This window comes from Oncorhynchus kisutch, linkage group LG18 (genome assembly GCF_002021735.2).
Source record: "Oncorhynchus kisutch isolate 150728-3 linkage group LG18, Okis_V2, whole genome shotgun sequence".
NCBI lineage: Eukaryota > Metazoa > Chordata > Actinopteri > Salmoniformes > Salmonidae > Oncorhynchus > Oncorhynchus kisutch.
This window is the reverse complement of record NC_034191.2, coordinates 64846044-64871615: the sequence shown is the minus strand read 5'-3', so window position 1 is coordinate 64871615 and position 25572 is coordinate 64846044. Positions and strand designations below refer to the sequence as shown.

Here is a 25572-nt window from a genome sequence, read left to right as displayed (position 1 = left end):
AATTAGGAATGAGAATACTTTGTTAATTTAATAGGATCTCTATTGGTGACACTTTGATATCTCGATCATTTGCAGCTGTTGAAGTCTATCAAAAGTGTGAGAGTTCAGGCATGTATCATGGCCTTCAGACTTAAAAAAAATTGGCATGATGAATTAGATTAAGAAATAAAATCCCTACTTGGGGTCTTCTTAAATGAAACGTGTTTTTTGACAGTATGTGTGGAGCACAATACCACGGAAGAATTTACAAGGGAGGAACTCCCTCAAACGTTTATCTGTTGCAAGAGCACATTTTTCAACTGCTGTCCACGGATCGCATAAACAATGATTGATCGGCAGCATAGCCTACACTTATTCAATTGAACAATTATTGGGTTAAAATACAACTATGCGGGCCTCCTGGGTGGCGCAGTGGTCTAGGGCACTGCATCGCAGCGCTAGCTGTTCCACCAGAGACTCTGGGTTCGAGCCAAGGCTCTGTCAGCAGGTGGCCGCGACCGGGAGGTCGAGGTAATTTGTACATGTAGGTAGGGGTAAAGTGACTATGTATAGATAATAAACAGTAAGTTATGTAATTCGTTACTCCCCAACCCTGTGTAGAGTAAGTAAGCCTTGTCCAAGCCACAACGGCCCATAGGGCAGAAGCCAGTAAGCCTTGTCCGAGCCACAACGGCCCATAGGGAAGGAGCCAGTAAGCCTTGTCCAAGCCACAACGGCCCATAGGGCAGAAGCCAGTAAGCCTTATCCGAACAAGCTCCTGTTTCTGTAGTAGCTTGATAAGCACACCTTCAGGACAGGACTCCCTCTACTCTCTTCACCTCCAGTCCACCTCTCTCCTGTTCTCCCTCCCTCTCAATCCTTCCCTCTAGGCCTGTTAGGCCAGAGTTTTGTTTTTCCTGGACTTGTCACAGGTAAACCTCCTGGTCCTATAATGATCTGGTTATACATGTAGGTAGACATGGTGTGTGGGTAGCAGTCTTTATTCACTGATGACGACTGGAGTTTCTTCTTACCAACCACTCGTTTTATGTGTATGATAACGTGTCATGTGTTTCATTGGAATATAAATCACAGTCTCAGTCTCTGGCTACGTATGGCGACACGCTATCTGTCTCTGAGGTTTACTATCTACTGTGATCATGTCTAGATGCTTCTGTATTTCAGAAGACACACACACACAGTAAATGCACAAATGTAGGCACACACACACACACACTTTATCAGCCTGCTTTATCACCGTCCTCTTATAACCGGCTAGGATGTGTTTGTGTGTGCGTGTGGACTCAAATCGATAGCGAATAGCCCGCTGCTAACTGTAAATCTTCATTGGGTGACAGTACGGTCCATTCCCACTGGGCTCTCATCATCTCTGGAGGATACAGGGGGACTGAGGGATCTTTGGCTTTGTGGCTTCATCACACACACACCGTGGCAGACATCAATACACAGCTTCAGTATGGAGGTGATTACTTCAGGACGGCCTCCTTGTATGATAACTACTGACCCTGGGTCAAAAGGAATATGTCATTGGGATGATCGGGCTACGTATGGATGATCACATGCACACACACACTATCTGTCACACACACTGTGCACTCTTTGGATGGATGGATGTGGAGTGTGAATCCTCATTGAATCCATCCTCCTCACTGCCAAAGCACTGAATCTGTCACCCTCCTTTTGTCTCTCTCTCGCCCTCCTTTAGTCTCTCTCTCTCGCCCTCCTTTTGTCTCTCTCTCTCGCCCTCCTTTTGTCTCTCTCTCTCGCCCTCCTTTTGTCTCTCGCTCTCACCCTCCTTTTGTCTCTCTCTCTCACCCTCATTTTGTAACTCTCTCTCTCTCGCACCCTCCTTTTGTAACTCTCTCTCTCTCTCTCTCTCTCTCTCTCTCTCTCTCTCTCTCTCCTTGTTTCTCTGTCTCTCTCTCTCTCTCTGTCTCTCACCCTCCTTTTGTCTCTCTCTCTCTCTCTCTGTCTATGTCTCTCTCTCTCTCACTCTGTCTATGTCTCTCAGTGTCTCTCTCTGTGTCTCTCTGTGTGTCTCTCTCTCTCTCTCAGTGTCTCTCTCTCTCAGTGTCTCTCTCTCTCTCTCTCTTTCTGTCTCTCTCTGTCTCTCACCCTCCTTTTGTAACTCTATCTCTCTCTGTCTATGTCTCTCTCTCTGTCTATGTCTCTCTCTCTCTCTCTCTCTCTCTCTCTGTGTCTCTCTCTCTGTGTCTCTCTTTGTGTCTCTCTCTTTGTGTCTCTCTCTCTGTGTCTCTCTCTCTGTGTCTCTCTCTCTGTGTCTCTCTCTCTGTGTCTCTCTCTCTGTGTCTCTCTCTCTCTGTGTCTCTTAGGAAATGGTTAGGAAATGCAGCTCAGTTACCACCTCATTTTGTGGGCAGTGTGCACATAGTCAGACGTGGCTCTCAAGAGAAGACAGGCTTCGGCAGCCTTTCTCAATAGCAAGGCCATGCTCACTGAGTCTGTACATAGTCAAAGATTTCCTTATATTTGGGTCAGGTATTCTGCCACTGCGCACTCTGTTTTTTTGTAAATTCTTTCCAATGTGTCAAGTAATTATCTTCTTGTTTTCTCATGATTTGGTTGGGCCTAATTGTGAACAGCCCCAGGGCCAGCTTGCTTCGGGGCTCTTCTCCAGGTTAATTTTCTGTAGGTGATGGCCTTGTTATGGAAGGTTTGGGAATTGTTTCCTTTTAGGTGGTTGTAGAATTTAACAGCGCTTTTCTAGATTTGGAAAATTAGAGAGTATCGGCCTAATTCTGCTCTGCATGCATTATTTGGTGTTTACATTGTACACAGAGGATATTTTTGCAGAATGCAGAGTCTCAATTCGGTATTTGTCCCATTTTGTGAATTCTTGGTTGGTGACCGGACCCCTGACCTCACAACCATAAAGGGCAATGGGTTCTATTACTGATTCAAGTATTTTTAGCCAGATCCTAATTGGTATGTCAAATAATATGTCCCGTTTGATGATATACAAGGCCCTTCTTGCCTTGTCTCTCCGATCGTTCACAGCTCTGTGGAAGTTACCTGCGGCGCTGATGCTTAGGTCGAGGTAGGTATAGTTTTTTGTGTGCTCTAGGGGAACGGTGTCCAGATGGAATTCGTATTTGTGGTCCTGGCAACTGGACCTTTTTTGGAACACCATTATTTTTGTCTTACTGAGATTTACTGTCAGGGCCCAAGTCTGACAGAATCCGTGCAGAAGATCTAGGTGCTGCTGTAGGCACTCCTTGGTTGGGGACAGAAGCACCAGATCATCAGCAAACAGTAGACATTTGACTTCAGATTCTAGTTGGGTGAGGCCGGCTGCTGCAGACTGTTCTAGTGCCCTCGCCAATATATGTTGAAGAGGTTGGGGATTAAGCTGCATTCATGTCTCAACCCCCAGACCTGCGGAAAGAAATGTGTGTGTTTTTTGCCAATTTTAACCCCACACTTGTTGTTTGTGTAAATGGATTTTATAATGGTGTATGTTTTTCCACTAACACCACTTTCCATCAATTTGTATAGCATGCCCTCATGCCAAATTGAGTCAAAAGCTTTTTTTTAAATAAGCAAAGCATGAGGAGACTTTGCCTTTGTTTTGGTTTGTTTGTTTGTCAATTCGGGTGTGCAGGGTGAATACGTGGTCTGACGTACGGTAATTTGGAAAAAGGCTAATTGTTTTCGCTGAGGAAATGTACAAGTCTGCTGTTAATGATAATGCAGAGGATTTTCCCATGGTTGCTGTTGACGCATATCCCACAGTAGTTAATTGGGTCAAATTTGTCTCCACTTTTGAAGATTGGGGTGATCAGTCCTTGTTTCCAAATATTGGGAAATATGCCAGATCTGAGGAGGATGTTTAAGTATAACCAATTGGAATTTGAGGTCTGTATATTTTATAATTTCATTTAAGATACCATCAATTCCACAGGCCTTTTTGAGTTGGAGGGTTTGTATTTTGTCCTGTAGTTCATTCAATGTAATTGGGGAATCCAGTGTTTAATAGTTGATTCTACGATTTGTATTTGATCATGTTTATGTTTTTGCTGTTTGTTATTTGTTATAGAGCCAAAAAGATTGGAGAAGTGGTTTATCCATACATCTCCATTTTGGATAGATAACTCTTTGTGATGTTGTTTGTTTAGTTTTTCAATTTTCCCAGAAGTGGTTAGATTCTATGGATTCTTCATTTACACTGAATGCGTTCAGAAAGCAAAGACTATTCTGCTTGACTGAATCACATGTTGTCACCTCCACTTTTAAATTAGAACGATGACAGACCATTAACACATGGCTCTTTGTTGATAAAACCTGTTAGATGTCTGTCTGTTGCTCCTCATGAGGCTGTGAATCAACGTTAACACTGCCACCAAGTCAGTTCATTAAAACCTCCACAGTCATTAACTTCAGAAGGCAATCAGAGTAAAGAGAGAGAGACTAAAGTTAGTAAGTCTTAACTTTCTTTCCGGTGCCCACCCATTGATGAACTTGCGGTATGTATGCGAGTGTGTGTGCGAGTGTGTGTGTGTGCAAAGCGCTAAAGCTTTAAAAAGAGATCCTCCTCCCATTGGGGCTGCGAGCAACTCAATAAACAAACTTTAACTGGTACATCTGTAACCCAAGCCACTATATTGCTCTGCTGTCCCTCCCTCCCTCCCTTTCCCTCCCTCCCTCCTTCTTTTCTTCCCTCTCTCCCTTTAATGGTTGGACCCCTCCTAAACAACATCAACAACATGTCAATTAGCAGCCTGTTGGTGTTTACGACTCTCTAATCTGAGATGGAAGAGTCAGACTCTGTGGTATCAGCCGAGGCGAATGCGAGTGAGAACCTGGGGAATTGGAGCCACAATGGTGCTTGTGTCAGGGAGAAGTGAGAGGGGGAGAGAGTGGGGAGTTGGATCCATAATGGCGCTGATGCGAGGATGCTAAAATTAGCAGCCCCAAACTGTTAAGTAGCTCTGTGAATTTTCATTGTGGAAGTTCATTAACACGTTTGAAGTTTGGAAGCGTTGAAGGAATCAGCCCGGGACTGAAAACACTTCAGCCGATTAAGATAACACTACTAAGAGACAGAGAGAGAGAGAGAGAGAGAGAGAGAGAGAGAGAGAGATTGTGAGAGTGAAAGCCGACTAACATGCCTAGAGGGACAGAGAGAAGGATGAAGAGGGATGGCGATAAATTGAGAGATAGTGAGTGAGAGAGAACAGACTGGAGGTGAAGTGAGGGTAGAGAGAGTAGTCAGAGAGAAGTAAAAGAGTGTGCAGGTTCAGTTGAAGAACTAGTGTCAGCTGGGAGTTCCGTCACCACCTGACAGAATATCCCCCCCATTTATTTATTCTGTTGACTATGAAGTGTTCCACTCACCGTCAGTAGAGCATCCAGTGGAGCCATCACTGGAGCAGTACCTCATCTCTATCCTCTGTCGGCCCACCTCTAGCAGGGCAGGGTCCGGGACGCGGGCCTTACAGGTGTACCGGAACCGCTGCTCGTAGTGACCGCCGTTGTCCGAGATGTTGACCGGCGTCCAGGGGGTCCAAGGGGTGGTCTTCTTCAGGTCTGGACACGGGAGGGTGTTACACGACTGGTACTCCTGGAGAGAGTGAGAGAGGAAGAGAGACAGATGGACAGACATAGAATTATAATAAGAACAGATATTTTTTATTTATTTCACCTTTATTTAACCAGGTAGGCTAGTTGAGAACAAGTTCTCATTTACAACTGCGACCTGGCCAAGATAAAGCATAGCAGTGTGAACAGACAACAACACAGAGTTACACATGGAGTAAACAATAAACAAGTCAATAACACAGTAGAAAAAAAGAAAAAAAGAGTCTATATACATTGTGTGCAAAAGGCATGAGGAGGTAGGAGAATAATTACAATTTTTCCAATTAACACTGGAGTGATAAATTATCAGATGGTCATGTGTAGGTAGAGATACTGGTGTGCAAAAGAGCAGAAAAGTAAATAAATAAAAACAGTATGGGGATGAGGTAGGTAAATTGGGTGGGCTATTTACCGATGGACTATGTACAGCTGCAGCGATCGGTTAGCTGCTCAGATAGCAGATGTTTAAAGTTGGTGAGGGAGATAAAAGTCTCCAACTTCAGCGATTTTTGCAATTTGTTCCAGTCACAGGCAGCAGAAAACTGGAAGGAAAGGCGGCCAAATGAGGTGTTGGCTTTAGGGATGATCAGTGAGATACACCTGCTTGAGCTCGTGCTACGGGTGGGTGTTGCCATCATGACCAGTGAACTGAGACAAGGCGGAGCTTTACCTAGCATGGACTTGTAGATGACCTGGAGCCAGTGGGTCTGGCGACGAATATGTAGCGAGGGCCAACCGACTAGAGCATACAGGTCGCAGTGGTGGGTGGTATAAGGTGCTTTAATAACAAAACGGATGGCACTGTGATAAACTGCATCCAGTTTGCTGAGTAGAGTGTTGGAAGCTATTTTGTAAATGACATCGCTGAAGTCGAGGATCGGTAGGATAGTTAGTTTTACTAGGGTAAGTTTGGCGGTGTGAGTGAAGGAGGCTTTGCTGCAGAATAGAAAGCTTTGATTTTAGATTGGATATGTTTGATATGAGTCTGGAAGGAGAGTTTACAGTCTAGCCAGACACCTAGGTACTTATAGATGTCCACATATTCTAGGTCGGAACCATCCAGGGTGGTGATTCTAGTCGGGCGTGCGGGTGCAGGCAGCGAACGGTTGAAAAGCATGCATTTGGTTTTACTAGCGTTTAAGAGGAGTTGGAGGCCACGGAAGGAGTATTGTATGGCATTGAAGCTCGTTTGGAGGTTAGACAGCACAGTGTCCAAGGAAGGGCCAGAAGTATACAGAATGGTGTCGTCTGCGTAGAGGTGGATCGGGGAATCGCCCGCAGCAAGAGCAACATCATTGATATATACAGAGAAAAGAGTCGGGCCGAGAATTGAACCCTTTGGCACTCCCATAGAGACTGCCAGAGGACCGGACAACATGCCCTCCGATTTGACACACTGAACACTGTCTGCAAAGTAGTTGGTGAACCAGGCAAGGCAGTCATTAGAAAAACCGAGGCTACTGAGTCTGCCGATAAGAATATGGTGATTGACAGAGTCGAAAGCCTTGGCTAGGTCGATGAAGACAGCTGCAGAGTACTTTACAGTACACAGTACGTCTTTTATCGATGGCGGTTATGATATCGTTTAGTACCTTGAGCGTGGCTGAGGTGCACCCGTGACCGGCTCGGAAACCAGATTGCACAGAGGAGAAGGTACGGTGGGATTCGAGATGGTCAATGATCTGTTTGTTGACTTGGCTTTCGAAGACCTTAGATAGGCAGGGCCGGATGGATATAGGTCTGTAACAGTTTGGGTCTAGGGTGTCTCCCCCTTTGAAGACGGGGATGACGGCGGCAGCTTTCCAATCATTGGGGATCTCAGACGATATGAAAGAGAGGTTGAACAGGCTGGTAATAGGGGTTGCGACAATGGCGGCGGATAGTTTCAGAAATAGAGGGTCCAGATTGTCAAGTCCAGCTGATTTGTACGGGTCCAGGTTTTGCAGCTCTTTCAGAACATCTGCTATCTGGATTTGGGTAAAGGAGAAGCTGGGGAGGCTTGGGCGAGTAGCTGCGGGTGGGGGGGGGGGGGGGGGGGGAGCTGTTGGCCGAGGTTGGAGTAGCCAGGAGGAAGGCATGGCCAGCCGTTGAGAAATGCTCGTTGAACTTTTCGATTATCATGGATTTATTGGTGGTGACCGTGTTACCTAGCCTCAGTGCAGTGGGCAGCTGGGAGGAGGTGCTCTTGTTTTCCATGGACTTTACAGTGTCCCAGAACTTTTTGGAGTTAGAGCTACAGGATGCAAATTTCTGCTTGAAAAAGCTGGCCTTTGCTTTCCTGACTAACTGCGTGTATTGGTTCCTGACTTCCCTGAACAGTTGCATATCGCGGGGACTATTCGATGCTCTTGCAGTCCGCCACAGGATGTTTTTGTGCTGGTCGAGGGCAGTCAGGTCTGGAGTGAACCAAGGGCTATATCTGTTCTTAGTTCTGCATTTTTTGAATGGAGCATGCTTATCTAAGATGGTGAGGAAGTTACTTTTGAAGAATGACCAGGCATCCTCAACTAACGGGATGGGGTCAATATCCTTCCAGGATACCCGGGCCAGGTTGATTAGAAAGGCCTGCTCGCAAAAGTGTCTTAGGGAGCGTTTGACAGTGATGAGGGGTGGTCGTTTGACTGCGGACCCCTGGCGGATACAGGCAATGAGGCAGTGATCGCTGAGATCCTGGTTGAAGACAGTGGAGGTGTATTTGGAGGGCCAGTTGGTCAGGATAATGTCTATGAGGGTGCCCTTGTTTACAGATTTAGGGTTGTACCTGGTGGGTTCCTTTTTGGAGTTAGAGCTACAGGATGATTTGTGTGAGATTGAGGGCATCTAGCTTAGATTGTAGGACTGCCGGGGTGTTAAGCATATCCCAGTTTAGGTCACCTAACAGAACAAACTCTGAAGCTAGATGGGGGGCGATCAATTCACAAATGGTGTCCAGGGCACAGCTGGGAGCTGAGGGGGGTCGGTAAGCAGGCGGCAACAGTGAGAGACTTATTTCTGGAGAGAGTCATTTTTAAAATTAGTAGTTCGAACTGTTTGGGTATGGACCTGGAAAGTAATGACATTACTTTGCAGGCTATCTCTGCAGTAGACTGCAACTCCTCCCCCTTTGGCAGTTCTATCTTGACATAAAATGTTATAGTTGGGTATGGAAATCTCCGAATTTTTGGTGGCCTTCCTATGCCAGGATTCAGACACGGCAAGGACATCAGGTTTGGCAGAGTGTGCTAAAGCAGTGAGTAAAACAAACTTAGGGAGGAGGCTTCTGATGTTGACATGCATGAAACCAAGGTTTTTTCGATCACAGAAGGTAACAAATGAGGGTGCCTGGGGACATGCAGGGCCTGGGTTTTCCTCCACATCACCCGCGGAACAGAGGAGGAGTAGTATGAGGGTTCGGCTAAAGGCTATCAAAACTGGTCGCCTAGAGCGTTGGGGACAAAGAATAAAAGGAGCAGATTTCTGGGCATGGTAGAATATATTCAGGGCATAATGCGCAGACAGTGGTATGGTGGGGTGCGGGTACAGCGGAGGTAAGTCCAGGCACTGGGTGATGATAAGTGAGGTTGTATCTCTGGACATGCTGGTTGTAATGGGTGAGGTCACCGCATGTGTGGGAGGTGGGACAAAGGAGGTATCAGAGGTATGAAGAGTGGAACTAGGGGCTCCATTGTAAACTAAAACAATGATAACTAACCTGAACAACAGTATACAAGGCATATTGACATTTGAGAGAGACATACAGCGAGGCATAAAGTAATCGCAAGTGTTGATTGGGAGAGCTTGCTAAAACAACAGGTGAGACAACAGCTAATCAGCTAACACAACAACAGCAGGTAAAATGGCGATGACTAGGCAGAGAGGGTCGGAATAACTACACACAATTCTAAGCAAATCTTGTCTGCTAAATGAACTAGTATAGTCCACAGCCATTTGGCATAGCCAGATCAGGACCTAAGATAAGGACAATTCAGAGTATGCTACTCTGTTCTTCTGAAATAGACTACAGTTTCTAATCATGCTTCTTTAGACCTGTCTAAAATAAATAATGGATTTATTGTGAAGGTGTAGACTATATTACATGGATTTATTAGACTTGTTCAAATGTATATGTTCCAAAGGTCTGCATCAGTGACTTGTGTGGATGCCAGGAGATACTTCCGGCGCCGACAGAGATGGCCGCATCGCTTCGCATTCCTAGGAAACTATGCATTTTATTTTATTTTTTTACGTGTTATTTCTTACATTGGTACCCTAGGTCATCTTAGGTTTCATTAAATACAGCCGAGAAGAACTACTGAATATAAGAGCAGCGTCAACTCACCATCAGTACGACCAAGAATATGACTTTCGCGAAGCGGATCCTGTGTTCTGCCTTTCACCCAGGACAACGGAATGGATCCCAGCCGGCGACCCAAAAAAACGACTTCGTAAAAGAGGGAAACGAAGCGGTCTTCTGGTCAGACTCCGGAGACGGGCACATCGCGCACCACTCCCTAGCATACTTCTCGCCAATGTCCAGTCTCTTGACAACAAGGTTGAGGAAATCCGAGCAAGGGTAGCATTCCAGAGGGACATCAGAGACTGTAACGTTCTTTGCTTCACGGAAACATGGCTCACTCGAGAGACGCTATCGGAGTCGGTGCAGCCAGCTGGTTTCTCCACGCATCGCGCCGACAGAAACAAACATCTTTCTGGTAAGAAGAGGGGCGGGGGCATATGCTTTATGGTTAATGAGACGTGGTGTGTTCACAACAACATACAGGAACTCAAGTCCTTCTGTTCACCTGATTTAGAATTCCTCACAATCAAATGTCGACCGCATTATCTACCAAGGGAATTCTCTTCGATTATAATCACAGCCGTATATATTCCCCCCCAAGCAGACACATCGATGGCTCTGAACAAACTTTATTTGACTCTTTGCAAACTGGAATCCACATATCCTGAGGCTGCATCCATTGTAGCTGGGGATTTTAACAAGGCTAATCTGAAAACAAGACTCCCTAAATTGTATCAGCATATCAATTGCACAACCAGGGCTGGTAAAACCTTGGATCATTGGTATTCTAACTTCTGCGACGCATATAAGGCCCTCCCCCGCCCTCCTTTCGGAAAAGCTGACTACGACTCCATTTTGTTGCTCCCTGCCTACAGACAGAAGCTAAAACAAGAAGCTCCCGCGCTGAGGTCTGTTCAACGCTGGTCCGACCAATCTGATTCCACACTCCAAGACTGCTTCCATCACGTGGACTGGGATATGTTTCGTATTGCGTCAAACAACAACATTGACGAATACGTTGATTCGGTGAGCGAGTTCATTAGAACGTGCGTTGAAGATGTCGTTCCCATAGCAACGATTAAAACATTCCCAAACCAGAAACCGTGGATTGATGGCAGCATTCGCATGAAACTGAAAGCGCGAACCACTGCTTTTAATCAGGGCAAGGTGACCGGAAGCATGACCGAATACAAACAGTGTAGCTATTCCCTCCGCAAGGCAATCAAATAAGCTAAGCGTCAGTATAGAGACAAAGTAGAATCGCAATTCAATGGCTCAGACACAAGAGGTATGTGGCAGGGTCTACAGTCAATCACGGATTACAAAAAGAAAACCAGCCCAGTCACGGACCAAGATGTCTTGCTCCCAGGCAGACTAAATAACTTTTTTGCCCGCTTTGAGGACAATACAGTGCCACTGACACGGCCCGCAACCAAAACATGCGGACTCTCCTTCACTGCAGCCGAGGTGAGTAAAACATTTAAACGTGTTAACCCTCGCAAGGCTGCAGGCCCAGACGACATTCCCAGCCGCGCCCTCTGAGCATGCGCAGACCAGCTGGCTGGTGTGTTTACGGACATATTCAATCAATCCTTATCCCAGTCTGCTGTTCCCACATGCTTCAAGAGGGCCACCATTGTTCCTGTTCCCAAGAAAGCTAAGGTAACTGAGCTAAATGTCTACCGCCCTGTAGCACTCACTTCCGTCATCATGAAGTGCTTTGAGAGACTAGTCAAGGACCATATCACCTCCACCCTACCTGACACCCTAGACCCACTCCAATTTGCTTACCGCCCAAATAGGTCCAGAGACGATGCAATCTCAACCACACTGCACACTGCCCTAACCCATCTGGACAAGAGGAATACCTATGTGAGAATGCTGTTCATCGACTACAGCTCAGCATTTAACACCATAGTACCCTCCAAACTCGTCATCAAGCTCGAGACCCTGGGTCTCGACCCCGCCCTGTGCAACTGGGTACTGGACTTCCTGACGGGCCGCCCCCAGGTGGTGAGGGTAGGTAACAACATCTCCTCCCCGCTGATCCTCAACACTGGGGCCCCACAAGGGTGCGTTCTGAGCCCTCTCCTGTACTCCCTGTTCACCCACGACTGCGTGGCCACGCACGCCTCCAACTCAATCATCAAGTGTGCGGACGACACAACAGTGGTAGGCTTGATTACCAACAATGACGAGACGGCCTACAGGGAGGAGGTGAGGGCCCTCGGAGTGTGGTGTCAGGAAAATAACCTCACACTCAACGTCAACAAAACTAAGGAGATGATTGTGGACTTCAGGAAACAGCAGAGGGAACACCCCCCTATCCACATCGATTGGACAGTAGTGGAGAGGGTAGTAAGTTTTAAGTTCCTCGGCGTACACATCACAGACAAACTGAATTGGTCCACCCACACAGACAGCATCGTGAAGAAGGCGCAGCAGCGCCTCTTCAACCTCAGGAGGCTGAAGAAATTTGGCTTGTCACCAAAAGCACTCACAAACTTCTACAGATGCACAATCGAGAGCATCCTGTCGGGCTGTATCACCGCCTGGTACGGCAACTGCTCCGCCCACAACCGTAAGGCTCTCCAGAGGGTAGTGAGGTCTGCACAACGCATCACCGGGGGCAAACTACCTGCCCTCCAGGACACCTACACCACCCTATGTCACAGGAAGGCCATAAAGATCATCAAGGACAACAACCACCCGAGCCACTGCCTGTTCACCCCGCTATCATCCAGAAGGCGAGGTGCATCAAAGCTGGGACCGAGAGACTGAAAAACAGCTTCTATCTCAAGGCCATCAGACAGTTAACCTCTCTGAACTACTGATACCGGATCCGGTAGCGTAACTACACCCTCAGGCTCATTACCATAACGCAACGTTAACGATTTCTCAAAATCGCAAATGAAATGAAATAAATATGCCTGCTCTCAAGCTTAGCCTTTTCTTAACAACACTGTCATCTCAGATTTTCAAAATATGCTTTTGAACCATAGAAATCAATCATTTGTGTAAGAGTGATAATGGCTGCCGTAGCATTTAGCGTAGCATTTAGCACATAACATTTTCACAAAAACCAGCAAAGTAATCAAATAAAATAATTTACCTTTGAAGAACTTCAGATGTTTCAATGAGGAGACTCTCAGTTACATAGCAGATGTCCAGTTTTTCCTGAAAGATTCTTTGTGTAGGACAAATCGTCACCAAAACGTCGAACTTTTTTCCGAATTAACTCCATAATATCGACCGAAACATGGCAAACGCTGTTTGAATCAATCCCCAAGGTGTTTTTTCACATATCTCTTCATTGATATGCCGTTCGTGGAAGCATGGTTTTTCTCTGAATTCCATGGAAAAATACCAGCACCTGAGTTTTGCGCATCAATTTCCACGCAGGACACCGTGCGGGACACTTGGAAAATGTAGTCTCTTATGGTCAATCTTCCAATGATATGCCTGCAAATACGTCACAATGCTCCAGACCCCTTGGGGAAACGATAGAAAGGGCAGGCTCATTCCTGTCCCATTCACAGCCATATAAGGAGATGATGCAAATCGGTGCCTCAGAAATCCTGTTCATTTCCTGGTTGCAGAAACATCTTGGTTTCGCCTGTAGCATGAGTTCTGGGGCACTCACAGTGAAAATCTTTGCAGTTCTGGAAACGTCAGAGTGTCTTCTTTCCAAAGCTACCAATTCCATGCATAGTCGAGCATCTTTTTGTGACGATATATTGCGCTTAAAACGGGAACGTCTTTTTATCCAAAAATGAAATAGCGCCCCCGTAGGCTTAACAGGTTTTAAACAGCCACCACTAACATTGAGTGGCTGCTGCCAACACACTGACTCAACTACAGACACTTTAATAATGGGAATTGATGTAAAATATATCACTAGCCACTTTAAACAATGCTACTTAATATAATGTTTACATACCCTACATTATTAATCTCATATGTATAGGTATATACTGTACTCTATATCATCTACTGCATCTTTATGTAATACATGTATCACTAGCCCCTTTAAACTATGCCACTTTGTTTACATACTCATCTCATATGTATATACTGTACTCGATACCATCTACTGCAGCTTGCCTATGCCGCTCTGTACCATCACTCATTCATATATCTTTATGTACATATTCTTTATCCCTTTACACTTGTGTGTATAAGGTAGTAGTTTTGGAATTGTTAGTTAGATTACTCGTTAGTTATTACTGCATTGTCAGAACTAGAAGCACAAGCATTTCACTACACTCGCATTAACATCTGCTAACCATGTGTATGTGACAAATACATTTGATTTGATTTGAAATGTGTTAATATTAATTAACAGTAAATTACCGTGAGACCAACAGTTATTTGCTTGACAATCACCGGCTGACAAAAGTTTGTGACTTCCACAACCCTATTCTAGATTGCACCTTTTTTTCTAAGAGTGCACTCTGTCAGAGATACAAAACAGAGACAGATCCTGACCAAGTACAGGCGCAGTGACCACCAATTGGCTATAGAAAAAGGGAATCACAAAAAGACATGGCTACGCAAAGAGCAGCGTCTATTTGGTCACTGCACGACAGGGGAGGTAGAGACAGAGATGCACCATTTCCTCTACTGTGAGGAATACCCCCAAATAAGATCATCTTTTTAAGAAAATATCTCAATCAATTCCCATCTTCTGTGCATTTACTAATGACATAAAGCTGGGAATTATTCTGGGTGAGGGAGAAACTGCAAATATTACTGCCAGATATGATTGCCATAGCCTGAAGGACATCCCATGAACATTAATTTGCTGAATTAATTACATTGTATATAACTTACTGTTAATACATAGTGGAACCATCATCCATGTACACATTGTTGTTTATTTATTGAACAACCTTTCTTTTTTGTTTTTATAATTTTATTTTTATGTAATTAAATGTTTTGACCGAAGATAACACAATACAACCACAGTAGTGTTGTACATGAATACATTATTATATGTACTAGTATTATTACTAATGAAATTAACTGTATTTCATAATCCTTATAGAATTGTACTGTATTTACTGAAATGCTGTACCACAATACTGCTTTGGCAATATCTACAAATTGCATTTCATGCCAATAAAACAATCTGAATTTGAATTTGATATTCCCGTGGAGAACAGAGAGGAAAGAGCAAAACTCATAGATTTAGAAGTAGATGAATGTATATTCCTATTAACATTCTACGATGACTTTACCCCGTGGTGTTTGTGCCAAGCATCATTTCTGCTGACGGGCAGCAGGTATCACATATGAACTATGAAACAGTCCCATTAGACCCACGTGCTGAACGTGGCAAGTGGCAAACAGGCAGAAAAGGTCATTGATCAGATGTGATTTATAACAGAGGGGGAGGGAGGTGGGGAAGGGAAGGGAAGAAGGATGGATGAAGGCAAGGATGGTGGGGAAGGGAAGAAGGATAGATGAAGGGAAGGATGGTGGGGAAGGGAAGGAGGATGGATGAATGGAAGGAAGGATGGTGGGGAAGGGAAGAAGGATGGATGAAGGGAAGGAAGGATGGTGGGGAAGGGAAGAAGAATGGATGAAGGGAAGGAAGGATGGATGGTGGGGAAGGGAAGAAGGATGGATGAAGGGAAGGAAGGATGGTGGGGAAGGGAAGAAGGATGGATGAAGGGAAGGAAGGATGGTGGGGAAGGGAAGAAGGATGGATGAAGGGAAGGAAGGATGGTGGGGAAGGGAAGAAGGATGGATGAAGGGAAGGATGGTGGGAAAGGGAAGGAGGATGGATGAATGAAGGGAAGGATGGTGGAGAAGGGAAGATGGATGGATGAATGGAAGGATGGTGGGGAAGGGAAGAAGGATGGATGAAGGGAAGGATGGTGGGGAAGGGAAGGAGGATGGATGAAGGGAATGATGGTGGGGAAGGGAAGAAGGATGGATGAAGGGAAGGAAGGAAGGATGGTGGGGAAGAAGGATGGATGAAGGGAAGGAAGGATGGTGGGAAAGGGAAGAAGGATGGATGAAGGGAAGGATGGTGGGGAAGGGAAGAAGGATGGATGAAGGGAAGGATGGTGGGAAAGGGAAGGAGGATGGATGAAGGGAAGGATAGTGGGGAAGGGAAGATGGATGGATGAATGGAAGGATGGTGGGGGAAAAAGAAGGAGGGGGGACATGTGAGGGTATGATAATGGGAAAAACATGATACACAACTTTGAGTGACATTTCCATTTGACGTTCACTCCACCTGCAATAGGAGAGATGTCGGTCTCTGCCTTCCTCTCTGGCTGTTTGTTACAATAGTTAAAGTGAAAACCCCAGACCCACACAACAAAGCCCCTTTCCATCCTTGTTGTCTAACTATCTAATGTGTCTCTCTCTAATAGAGAACCATTGTTGCATGCTTTCTCCTCCGTTTTCCCCCTCTCCTTTCATTTCTCCTTTCCCTCACTCTCTCTGGTCCTTCTCCCAGGAAGCCATAAATACATGCTTTCCAGGGCACTGCTAGTGATGATGACATACCGATGTGCATGCAGCCTCAGTATGTCTAACGATCCAAGCGGCACCTGCTTATAACGACAAGTCAGATGAATAAAAACGAGAGGAGAGCACAGGTGGGAGGGAGTGATAGGGTGATGCAGTGATACTGGGGGACTAAATTACACTATCGTCTTCGTCTCAGCGTCGTTTAGAGGGTGGAAGTTGATATGACGGCCATTCTCCCAGTTCCTTACTGATTCATGCTGAGTGAGGCCTTGAGTTGAGTGACTGCCAGACCTTGACCAAATAAGATAAAAGTCTCTTTTGTTCATCCATCAGGGTGTCACAGTGATTCTGGGGTTGGACAGAGGGGCTGGAACTCTCTCTCTCTCTCTCTCTCTCTCTCTCTCTCTCTCTCTCTCTCTCTCTCTCTCTCTCTCTCTCTCTCTCTCTCTCTCTCTCTCTCTCTCTCTCTCTCTCTCTCTCTCTCTCTCTCTCTCTCTCTCTCTCTCTCTCTCTCTCTCTCTCTCTCTCTCTCTCTCTCTCTCTCTCTCTCTCTCTCTCTCTCTCTCTCTCTCTCTCTCTCTCTCTCTCTCTCTCTCTCTCTCTCTCTCTCTCTCTCTCTCTCTCTCTCTCTCTCTCTCTCTCTCTCTCTCATATATATATATATATCTTTCCCTCTATATCTCTCACCCTCTCTTTCCATCTCTCTCCCAGTGTGGGCCCAGGAACAGGAGTCCAAGGTTAAAGACAGTAGGAGGATCCAGATTGGGTTACGTTACGGAGATGATGAATGAGAGTGTCATCCCCGTCGCCTTTCTGACTTCACACCGTCTAGATTAGTAACCATCAGCCTGCCACACATTAATATTAAACACCATCAAGCATCAGGAGGACCTGGCCCGGCCCCAGCCATAACAAACCACCTCTGTCTTCAATAGAACGTCCTCCTTCTCAGCAATGGCTCGCCAATATTTAACATGATCCAATAAACCTAGCCAAAGATGAGCCAACGGGCCCAGTCTGGAATGATAACCTATTCTTCATAGTCTACTTATAGACATATAGGACTGGGGAAGACTCGTTTAACCTCTTTCAGTCTCTCCCCAAGGATGACAAAAACAATACTCAGAAATGGACCGAGGGCCACGAAATAAACAGGTTCAATAGGTGGGAAATATCCCAAATAAATGTTGATTTACCCCTAAAACGTTCAGACAAATGTTCTCCTGTGTATTGTAATGACATTTTACACCAGATGATTTTAGGGCGAGCCGGGCACACTAATAAAATGACATTAGTGATGAAGAAAATAGGAATCATTGCCTGTATCTCTTCCTCTACACCCCCGTCACACATCGCTCCACTCGCAAACGCCTCTCTTCCGGAAAAAATTAAGGGATACTGAAAACGCAGCAGAAATCATCGGAACGTGTAGAGTGGCATGTGGAACGCTAAATTGGATTCAATTAGTGCCTCATTCCTGCTGGGACCATTCATATGCATTATGGAGAGGACAAGAGCAGAGGAAAAAAGGGGAGGGGAATGGGATGTGCTGAGGTACATTATAATTCACAACCCCTCTAACAGACAGCTGCCCAGAGGCTGCTAATAGAATAATGCGTACCGCAGCCAGTTCAGCGTTCAGCGCAGCCAGTATAAGGATGTTGGATATGTTCTTTACTGCTTCAGACACACAAGCTGTTGGGCTTTCTGTCCAGCACATACAGTGTATGTGTCTCTGTCCAGTCTCTCTGTCTGTGTGTCTGTGTGTCTGCGTGCGTGTGTGTGTGTGTGTGTGTCTGTGTGTCTGTGTGTCTGTGTGTGTGTGTGTGTGTGTGTGTGTGTGTGTAGGCCTACAGTTGAGTAATGGACTCAGGCATCTCCTGTCTCATTCATTCTCCATCCTAGACTCTCCTGGTTATTTTTCTAGGTGTTAAAAGCAGAGGGCCGGGAGAGGGGCGACAGAGGGTGATGAGAGAGGGGGATGACAGAGGAAAATGGGGGGTGTCAGGGGGCCATTTGTGTGGCTTGTGAAAGCATTACCTAAACCCTTGCCCCTAAGCCTCTCCTCCGTTGTTTTATCAATGTGTCTGTCTGGAGGGTGTGTGTGAAGGGAGGCAGATGGGGGACATACGTTACGTGTATGTGTCTGTACGTGTACGTGTGCGTGTGCATGTGTGTGTGTGTGTGTGTGTGTACGTGTGTGTATGATTGTGGGTGTGTGAGTATGTGTGTGTGTTGACGGTGAGTAATAGGGATCTTTGTCTCTGGAGCCTCCTAAACATCATTACAGTCAGTCGTGTTTATATCACTGCACTAAGAGACATGTGTGACGGTGTGTGTGTACCTCTGGCCCTGCGGTTCCTGACACTACCCGTTCTGTTAGCCAGCCCAGCCAGCCCTGCTGCTAACTATCCATCCATCTCCCAGGTGCCTGCTTACTGTAACTCAGAACAGCTATGATATCTGCTGTGAGAAGAGAAGCAGCGTATGTGTGTGTGTGGGACATACTGCTGTCTGTCTGTCTGCCTGTCTGTCTTCATTAATAGCAGCCTCTAGTATCCTGGGGAGAGAGGACAGATGGCTCATAAAAACATACCTCTTCCCGGTTTACGCTTCCTTTCCTGCGCTGAAATAAATATTCTCATCATTCTCCGTCTTTGCATGGTGGGTACAAATAGCAGAATAAACGGAAGGATGTGTTGATTTATCTGGGAAGATTTTACAACTTGTAGTCTACGTCTGGCATAACGGGAGCAATGATGAAGGAGTTGTGAGTAACATCACTTATCGGTAGCCTTTACATGTATCACAACTATGGGTGACTATCTGATTACAGTTGCTTCAAGATGTCCACCATTGTTCCTGTACCCAAGAAAGCAAAGATAACTGAACTAAATGACTATCGCCATCATCATGAAGTGCTTTGAGAGGCTAGTTAAGGACCATATCACCTCCACCTTACCTGACACCCTAGACCCACTTCAATTTGCATACCATCCCAATAGATCCATGGATGGCGCAATTGCCATCACACTGCACACTGCCCTATCCCATCTGGACAAGAGGAATACCTATGTAATAATACTGTTCATTGACTACAGCTCAGCCTTCAACCACATAGTACCCAAGCTCATCATAAAGCTCGGTACCCTGGGTCTGAAACCCGCCCTTTGCAACTGGGTCTTGGACTTCGTAACGGGCGGTGAAGGTAAGCAACAGCACCTCCACTACGCTGATCCTCAACACAGGGCCCCGACAAGGGTGTGTGCTCAGCCCTCTCCTGTATTTCCTATTCACCCATGACTATGTGGCCACACGTCTCTAAGACAATCACCAACTTTGCAGACGACATAACCAACAATGACGAGACAACCTACAGGGAAGAGGTGAGGGCCCTGGTGGAGTGGTGGCAGGAAAATAACCTCTCCTCAACGTCAACAAAACAAAAAAGTTGATTGTGGACTTCAGGATACAGCAGGGGGAGCATGCCACCATCCACATCGACGAGGCCGCAGTGGGGGTGAAAAGCTTCAAGTTCCTCAGTGCACACATCACTGACTCTCTGAAATGGTCCCCCAACACAGACAGGAGAATCTCACAAAGAATCTCACAAACCTTTACAGATGCACCATTGGCAGCATCCTGTGGGGCTGAATCACCGCCTGGTACGGCAACTGCACCGTCCATAACCGTAGGGCTCTCCAGAGGGTGGTGAGCTCTGCCCAACGCATCATCGGGGGCACACTGCCTGCCCTCCAGGACATCTACAGCAGAGGGTGTCACAGGAAGGCCAGAAAGATCATCAAGGACCTCAGCCACCCGAGCCACGGCCTGTTCACCTCGCTACCATCCAGAAGGCGAGGTCAGTACAGGTGCATCAAAGCTGGGACCGAGAGACTGAAAAACAGCTTCTATCTCCAGGCAATCAGACTGTTAAATAGTCACCACTAGCCGGCCTCCGCCCAGTACCGTGCACTGAACTTTATTCACTGTCACCCACCACAGACAGGGTTCACATCTTGAAATTAGGTTCAGAGAGGTTTACCACACGGATAGGGAGACCGGGACAGACTCAGTTTCCATCTAGGAATGGGGTCTTGGAAGGGGGTTCTGGGAAGGAAGCCTTCAGGGCCGGAGTGGTATTTACAAAATAATGGGATAATGGCAGAACAGTGGTGACAGAGTTAAGGCAGCTGCAGCTCAGATTGTGTGTGTGTTTGTTTGTGTGGTCCAAACACTGGCACATCCTAGACTACATTATTGTCCATCAGTGCAACCAAAAGCAGGTACTAAGTGAACTGACCCATGCTGAACTGACAACCGATTGATTAGGTCCAAGCTCCGAATTGAGATTTGCCCACACCACCCAAGGAAGGCCTTGAATAAGCGACTCAACAGTAATGCCCTTAAAAACCCTTCCACCATCATCACTTGCGCCGTCTCCTCTACACCAAACTCCCCCCAACCCTCCCGGATTGATGAGAACGCTTCTGACATTCACACACTCCTACAAAACAAACGCCAAGCCCACAAAGCCCTCCCGTCCAACCCAGACACCCCCACTTTCCAATCCTCCCTCTCCCAGGGTCAAAACATCTGATGAAATCAAAAGTATAACAGACAAAAACAACACCCAAGGGTTCTATGCTGCCATTAAAGCCTTCTACGGCCCTCAAAAACAAGTCATCACTTCAGTCAGGTCTGCCCATGGAAACACACTTTTCAAGACCACCAGAGGATCCCAGAGAGATGGTTAGAGCACTTTGGAAACCTCCTTAACCACACCAACTCAACAAACCTGCTCATCCTGTACACACTCCCACTCCCACATCCCCACCATTCATGAACTCGACACCCCACTACAGTTTTCTGAGGTCCACCAGACGATTAAAATCCTAAAAGATAAGAAAGGTGCTGGACCAGACGGCATCCCAGCTGAAATCCTTAAGCAAGGAGGATATCTCCTCTTGTGCCAAATTCCACCTCCTCACCAAAGCCATCTGGCTGTCTGAACCATCCCACAGGAACGGAAGGATGACGATATTGTAGTGATGTACAAGAAGGGTGACAAAGCAGCTTGTGGTAACAGCAGAGGCATCTCCCTTCTTTCAGTAAGAAGGAAGGTTTGATGTTTTATTTATTTAACCTTTGCTTAACCTTTATTTAACTAGGCAAGTCAGATTATTATTTACAATGACGGCCTACCCTGGCCAAACCCGGACAACGCTGGGCCAATTGTGTGCCGCCCTGTGGGACTCCCAATCACGGCCGTATGTGATGCATCCTGGATTTGAACCAGGTACTGCAGTGATGCCCCTTGCACTGAGATGCAGTGTCTTAACTTCTTTGAGGTAGGGGGCAGTATTTTCACGTCCGGATGAAAAGCGTGCCCAGAGTAAACTGCCTGCTACTCAGGCCCAGATGCTAGGATATGCATATTATTAGTAGATTTGGATAGAAAACACTGAAGTTTCTAAAACTGTTTGAATGTCTGAGTATAACAGAACTCATATGGCAGGCAAAATCCTGAGAAAAAATCCAACCAGGAAGCGGGAAATCTGAGGTTTATAGGTTTTCAAGTCTTAGCCTATCCAGTCTTAGCCTAGGTCATATTGCACTTCCTAAGGCTTCCACTAGATGTCAACTGTCTTTAGAACCTTGTTTCAGGCTTCTACTGTGAAGTGGGAGAGAATGAGAGCTGATTAAGTTATGGGTCTACCAGAAGGCCATGTGCTCAGTCAGGCAAGTGCCCGTGAGAGTTAGCTCCGTTCCCTTTCATTTCTAAACACAAAGGAATTCTCCGGTTGAAACATTACTGAAGATTTATGCTAAAAACATCCTAAAGATTGATTATATAAAGTGGGGCAAAAAAGTATTTAGTCAGCCACCAATTGTGCAAGTTCTCCCACTTAAAAAGATGATGTCTGTAATTTTCATCATAGGTACACTTCAACGATGAGAGACAAAAAGAAGAAAAAAAATCCAGAAAATCACATTGTAGGATATTTTATGAATTTATTTGCAAATGATGGTGGAAAATAAGTATTTGGTCAATAACAAAAGTTTATCATCTCAATACTTTGTTATATACCCTTTGTTGGCAATGACAGAGGTCAAACGTTTTCTTTAAGTCTTCACAAGGTTTTCACACACTGTTGCTGGTATTTTGGCCCATTCCTCCATGCAGATCTCCTCTAGAGCAGTGATGTTTTGGGGCTGTTGCTGGGCAACACGGACTTTCAACTCCCTCCAAAGATTTTCTATGGGATTGAGATCTGGAGACTGGCTAGGCCACTCCAGGACCTTGAAATGCTTCTTATGAAGCCACTCCTTCGTTGCCCGGACGGTGTGTTTGGGATCATTGTCATGCTGAAAGACCCAGCCACGTTTCATCTTCAATGCCCTTGCTGATGGAAGGAGGTTTTCACTCAAAATCTCACGATACATGGCCCCATTCATTCTTTCCTTTACACGGAGCAGTCGTCCTGGTCCCGTTGCAGAAAAACAGCCCCAAAGCATGATGTTTCCACCCCCATACTTCACAGTAGGTATGGTGTTCTTTGGATGCAACTCAGCATTCTTTGTCCTCCAAACACGACGAGTTGAGTTTTTACCAAAACGTTATATTTTGGTTTCATCTGACCATATGACATTCTCCCAATCTTCTTCTGGATCATCCAAATGCTCTCTAGCAAACTTGGGCCTGGACATGTACTGGCTTAAGCAGGGGGACACGTCTGGCACTGCAGGATTTGAGTCCATGGCGGCGTAGTGTCTTACTGATAGTAGGCTTTGTTATTTTGGTCCCAGCTCTCTGCAGGTCATTCACTAGGTCCCCCCATGTAGTTCTGGGATTTTTGCTCACCTTGTGATCATTTTGACCCCACGGGGTGAGATATTGCGTGGAGCTCCAGATCTAGGGAAATTATCAGTGGTCTTGTATGTCTTCCATTTCCTAATAATTGCTCCCACAGTTGATTTCTTCAAACCAAGCCGCTTACCTATTACAGATTCAGTCTTCCCAGCCTGGTGCAGGTCTACAATTTTGTTTCTGGTGTCCTTTGACAGCTCTTTGGTCTTGGCCATAGTGGAGTTTGGAATGTGACTGTTTGAGGTTGTGGACAAGTGTCTTTTATACTGATAACAAGTTCAAACAGGTGCCATTAATACAGGTAACGAGTGGAGGACAGAGGAGCCTCTTAAAGAAGAAGTTACAGGTCTGTGAGAGCCAGAAATCTTGCTTGTTTGTAGGTGACCAAAGACTTATTTTCCACCATAATTTGCAAATAAATTCATAAAAAATCCTACAATGTGATTTTCTGGATTTTTTTCTCATTTTGTCTGTCATAGTTGAAGTGTACCTATTTTAAGTGGGAGAACTTGCACAATTGGTGGCTGACTAAATACATTTTTGCCCCACTGTACATCGTTTGACATGTTTCTATGAACTGTAATATAACTTTTTTGACTTTGTCTGGACCTAGTGCCTGCGCATTTGGATTACTGTACTAAATGCGCGAACAAAAAGGAGGTATTTGGACATAAATGATGGACTTTATCGAACAAAACTAACATTTATTATGGAACTGGGATTCCTGGGAGTGCATTCTGAAGAAGATCATCAAAGGTAAGTGAATATTTATAATGCTATTTCTGACTTTTGTTGACTCCATAACATGGCAGGTATCTGTATTGCTTGGTTTGGTCTCTGAGCGCTGTACTCAGATTATTCCATGCTGCGCTTTTGTCGTACAGCTTTTTTGAAATTGGACACAAATCGGTTGCATTAAGGAGAAGTATATCTTTAATTCCATGCATAACAGTTGTATTTTCATCAACATTTATGATTTGTATTTCTGTAAATTGACGTGGTTCTCTGCACTTTCACCGTATGTTTTGGAGGCAAAACATAACAAAGCGCCAATGTAAACAGAGATTTTTGGATATAAATATGAACTTTATCGAACAAAACATACATGTATTGTGTTACATGAAGTCCTATGAGTGCCATCTGATGAAGATCATCAAAGGTTAGTGATTCATTTTATCTCTATTTCTGCTTTTTGTGACTCCTCTCTTTGTCTGGAAAAACGGCTGTGTTTTTTCGTGACTAGGTGCAGACCTAACATAATCGCATGGTATGCTTTTGTCGTAAAGCCTTTTTGAAATCGGACACTGTGTTGGGATTAACAACAAGTTTATCTTTAAAATGGTGTATAACACATGTATGTTTGAGGAATTTAAATTATGAGATTTCTGTTGTTTGAATTTGGCGCCCTGCACTTTCACTGGATGTTGGTCAGGTGGGATGTTAGCATCCCACGTACCCTAGAGAGGTTAAAGCACTGCACCACTCGGGAGCCCAAGATCATTGCAAGGATAATGTGCTATCTACTCGTGTAGCACTTCAGGAAAGGCAGGAGCACCACCGACATGATTTTTTGTGGCCAAACAAATGCAGGAAAAGTGCCAGGAACAAAACCAAGACCTCTACATGGCTTTGATAAACCTCGTCAAAGCCTTTGACACCATCAAACGTGAGATGCTCTGGCAGCAGCTCACCAAACTTGAGTTGCCTCCCAAGTTTCTGAGTGTCTTAAAACAATTCCATGAAGGAATGCACGCCAGAGTGGTGCTTGGTGGGCATCAATCAGAGCCCTTTAGCGTAGAGGTTGGGGTCAAGCAAGGCTGTGTTCCGGCTCCAGGTCATTTTTTAACATGTTCCATTTCTGCAGTTTCAAGCCTGTCAAACAACTCCCTTGGCTCAACCAACGGAATCCAGCTACAGTACCATTTGGATGGAAACCTCTTCAAGCCCACACAAAAAACAGAACCCAAAGAGATCTTTGAATTCACGTCTGGCTCATACCCCAGAATCCATGCAACACATCTTCAACCTGGTCTCCTCCACCTGTCGACCTCCAAGACAATACCCAAAACACAGAAATAATTGCACAACTCTCATCCACATCCCCCCCACTCCATTCTTTCATCACTGGTGGTGTTCTCCTCAAAGATGTACCCCATTTCACATTACCGTGGTGCTGTCCTCTCTCTGGCGTGCTCCATAGAGGAACAAGTCTCTGCTTCCATCAGATGACTCGGGGCCAGGGTTTTGGAAAATGTAAACCTCAAGACCCATACCAAAGTGGCAGTATAGAATGTGTCTCCACCTGCTTTATGGCTCAGAGACCTGGACCCGATATAGGCAA

General features: G+C 45.6%; 1 protein-coding gene across 3 annotated transcripts in view; it reads right to left on the bottom strand.

Annotated features, from left to right (window-relative positions):
* Positions 1–25572, bottom strand: part of sema5a (sema domain, seven thrombospondin repeats (type 1 and type 1-like), transmembrane domain (TM) and short cytoplasmic domain, (semaphorin) 5A) — a 198121-nt gene that overhangs the window by 26844 nt on the left and 145705 nt on the right. For all 3 annotated transcript variants that reach the window (XM_031796477.1, XM_031796475.1, XM_031796476.1), the window contains one exon: positions 5356–5581. In XM_031796477.1, the coding sequence (XP_031652337.1) occupies positions 5356–5581 (226 nt within the window). The remainder of the gene's footprint in view (positions 1–5355; positions 5582–25572) is intronic.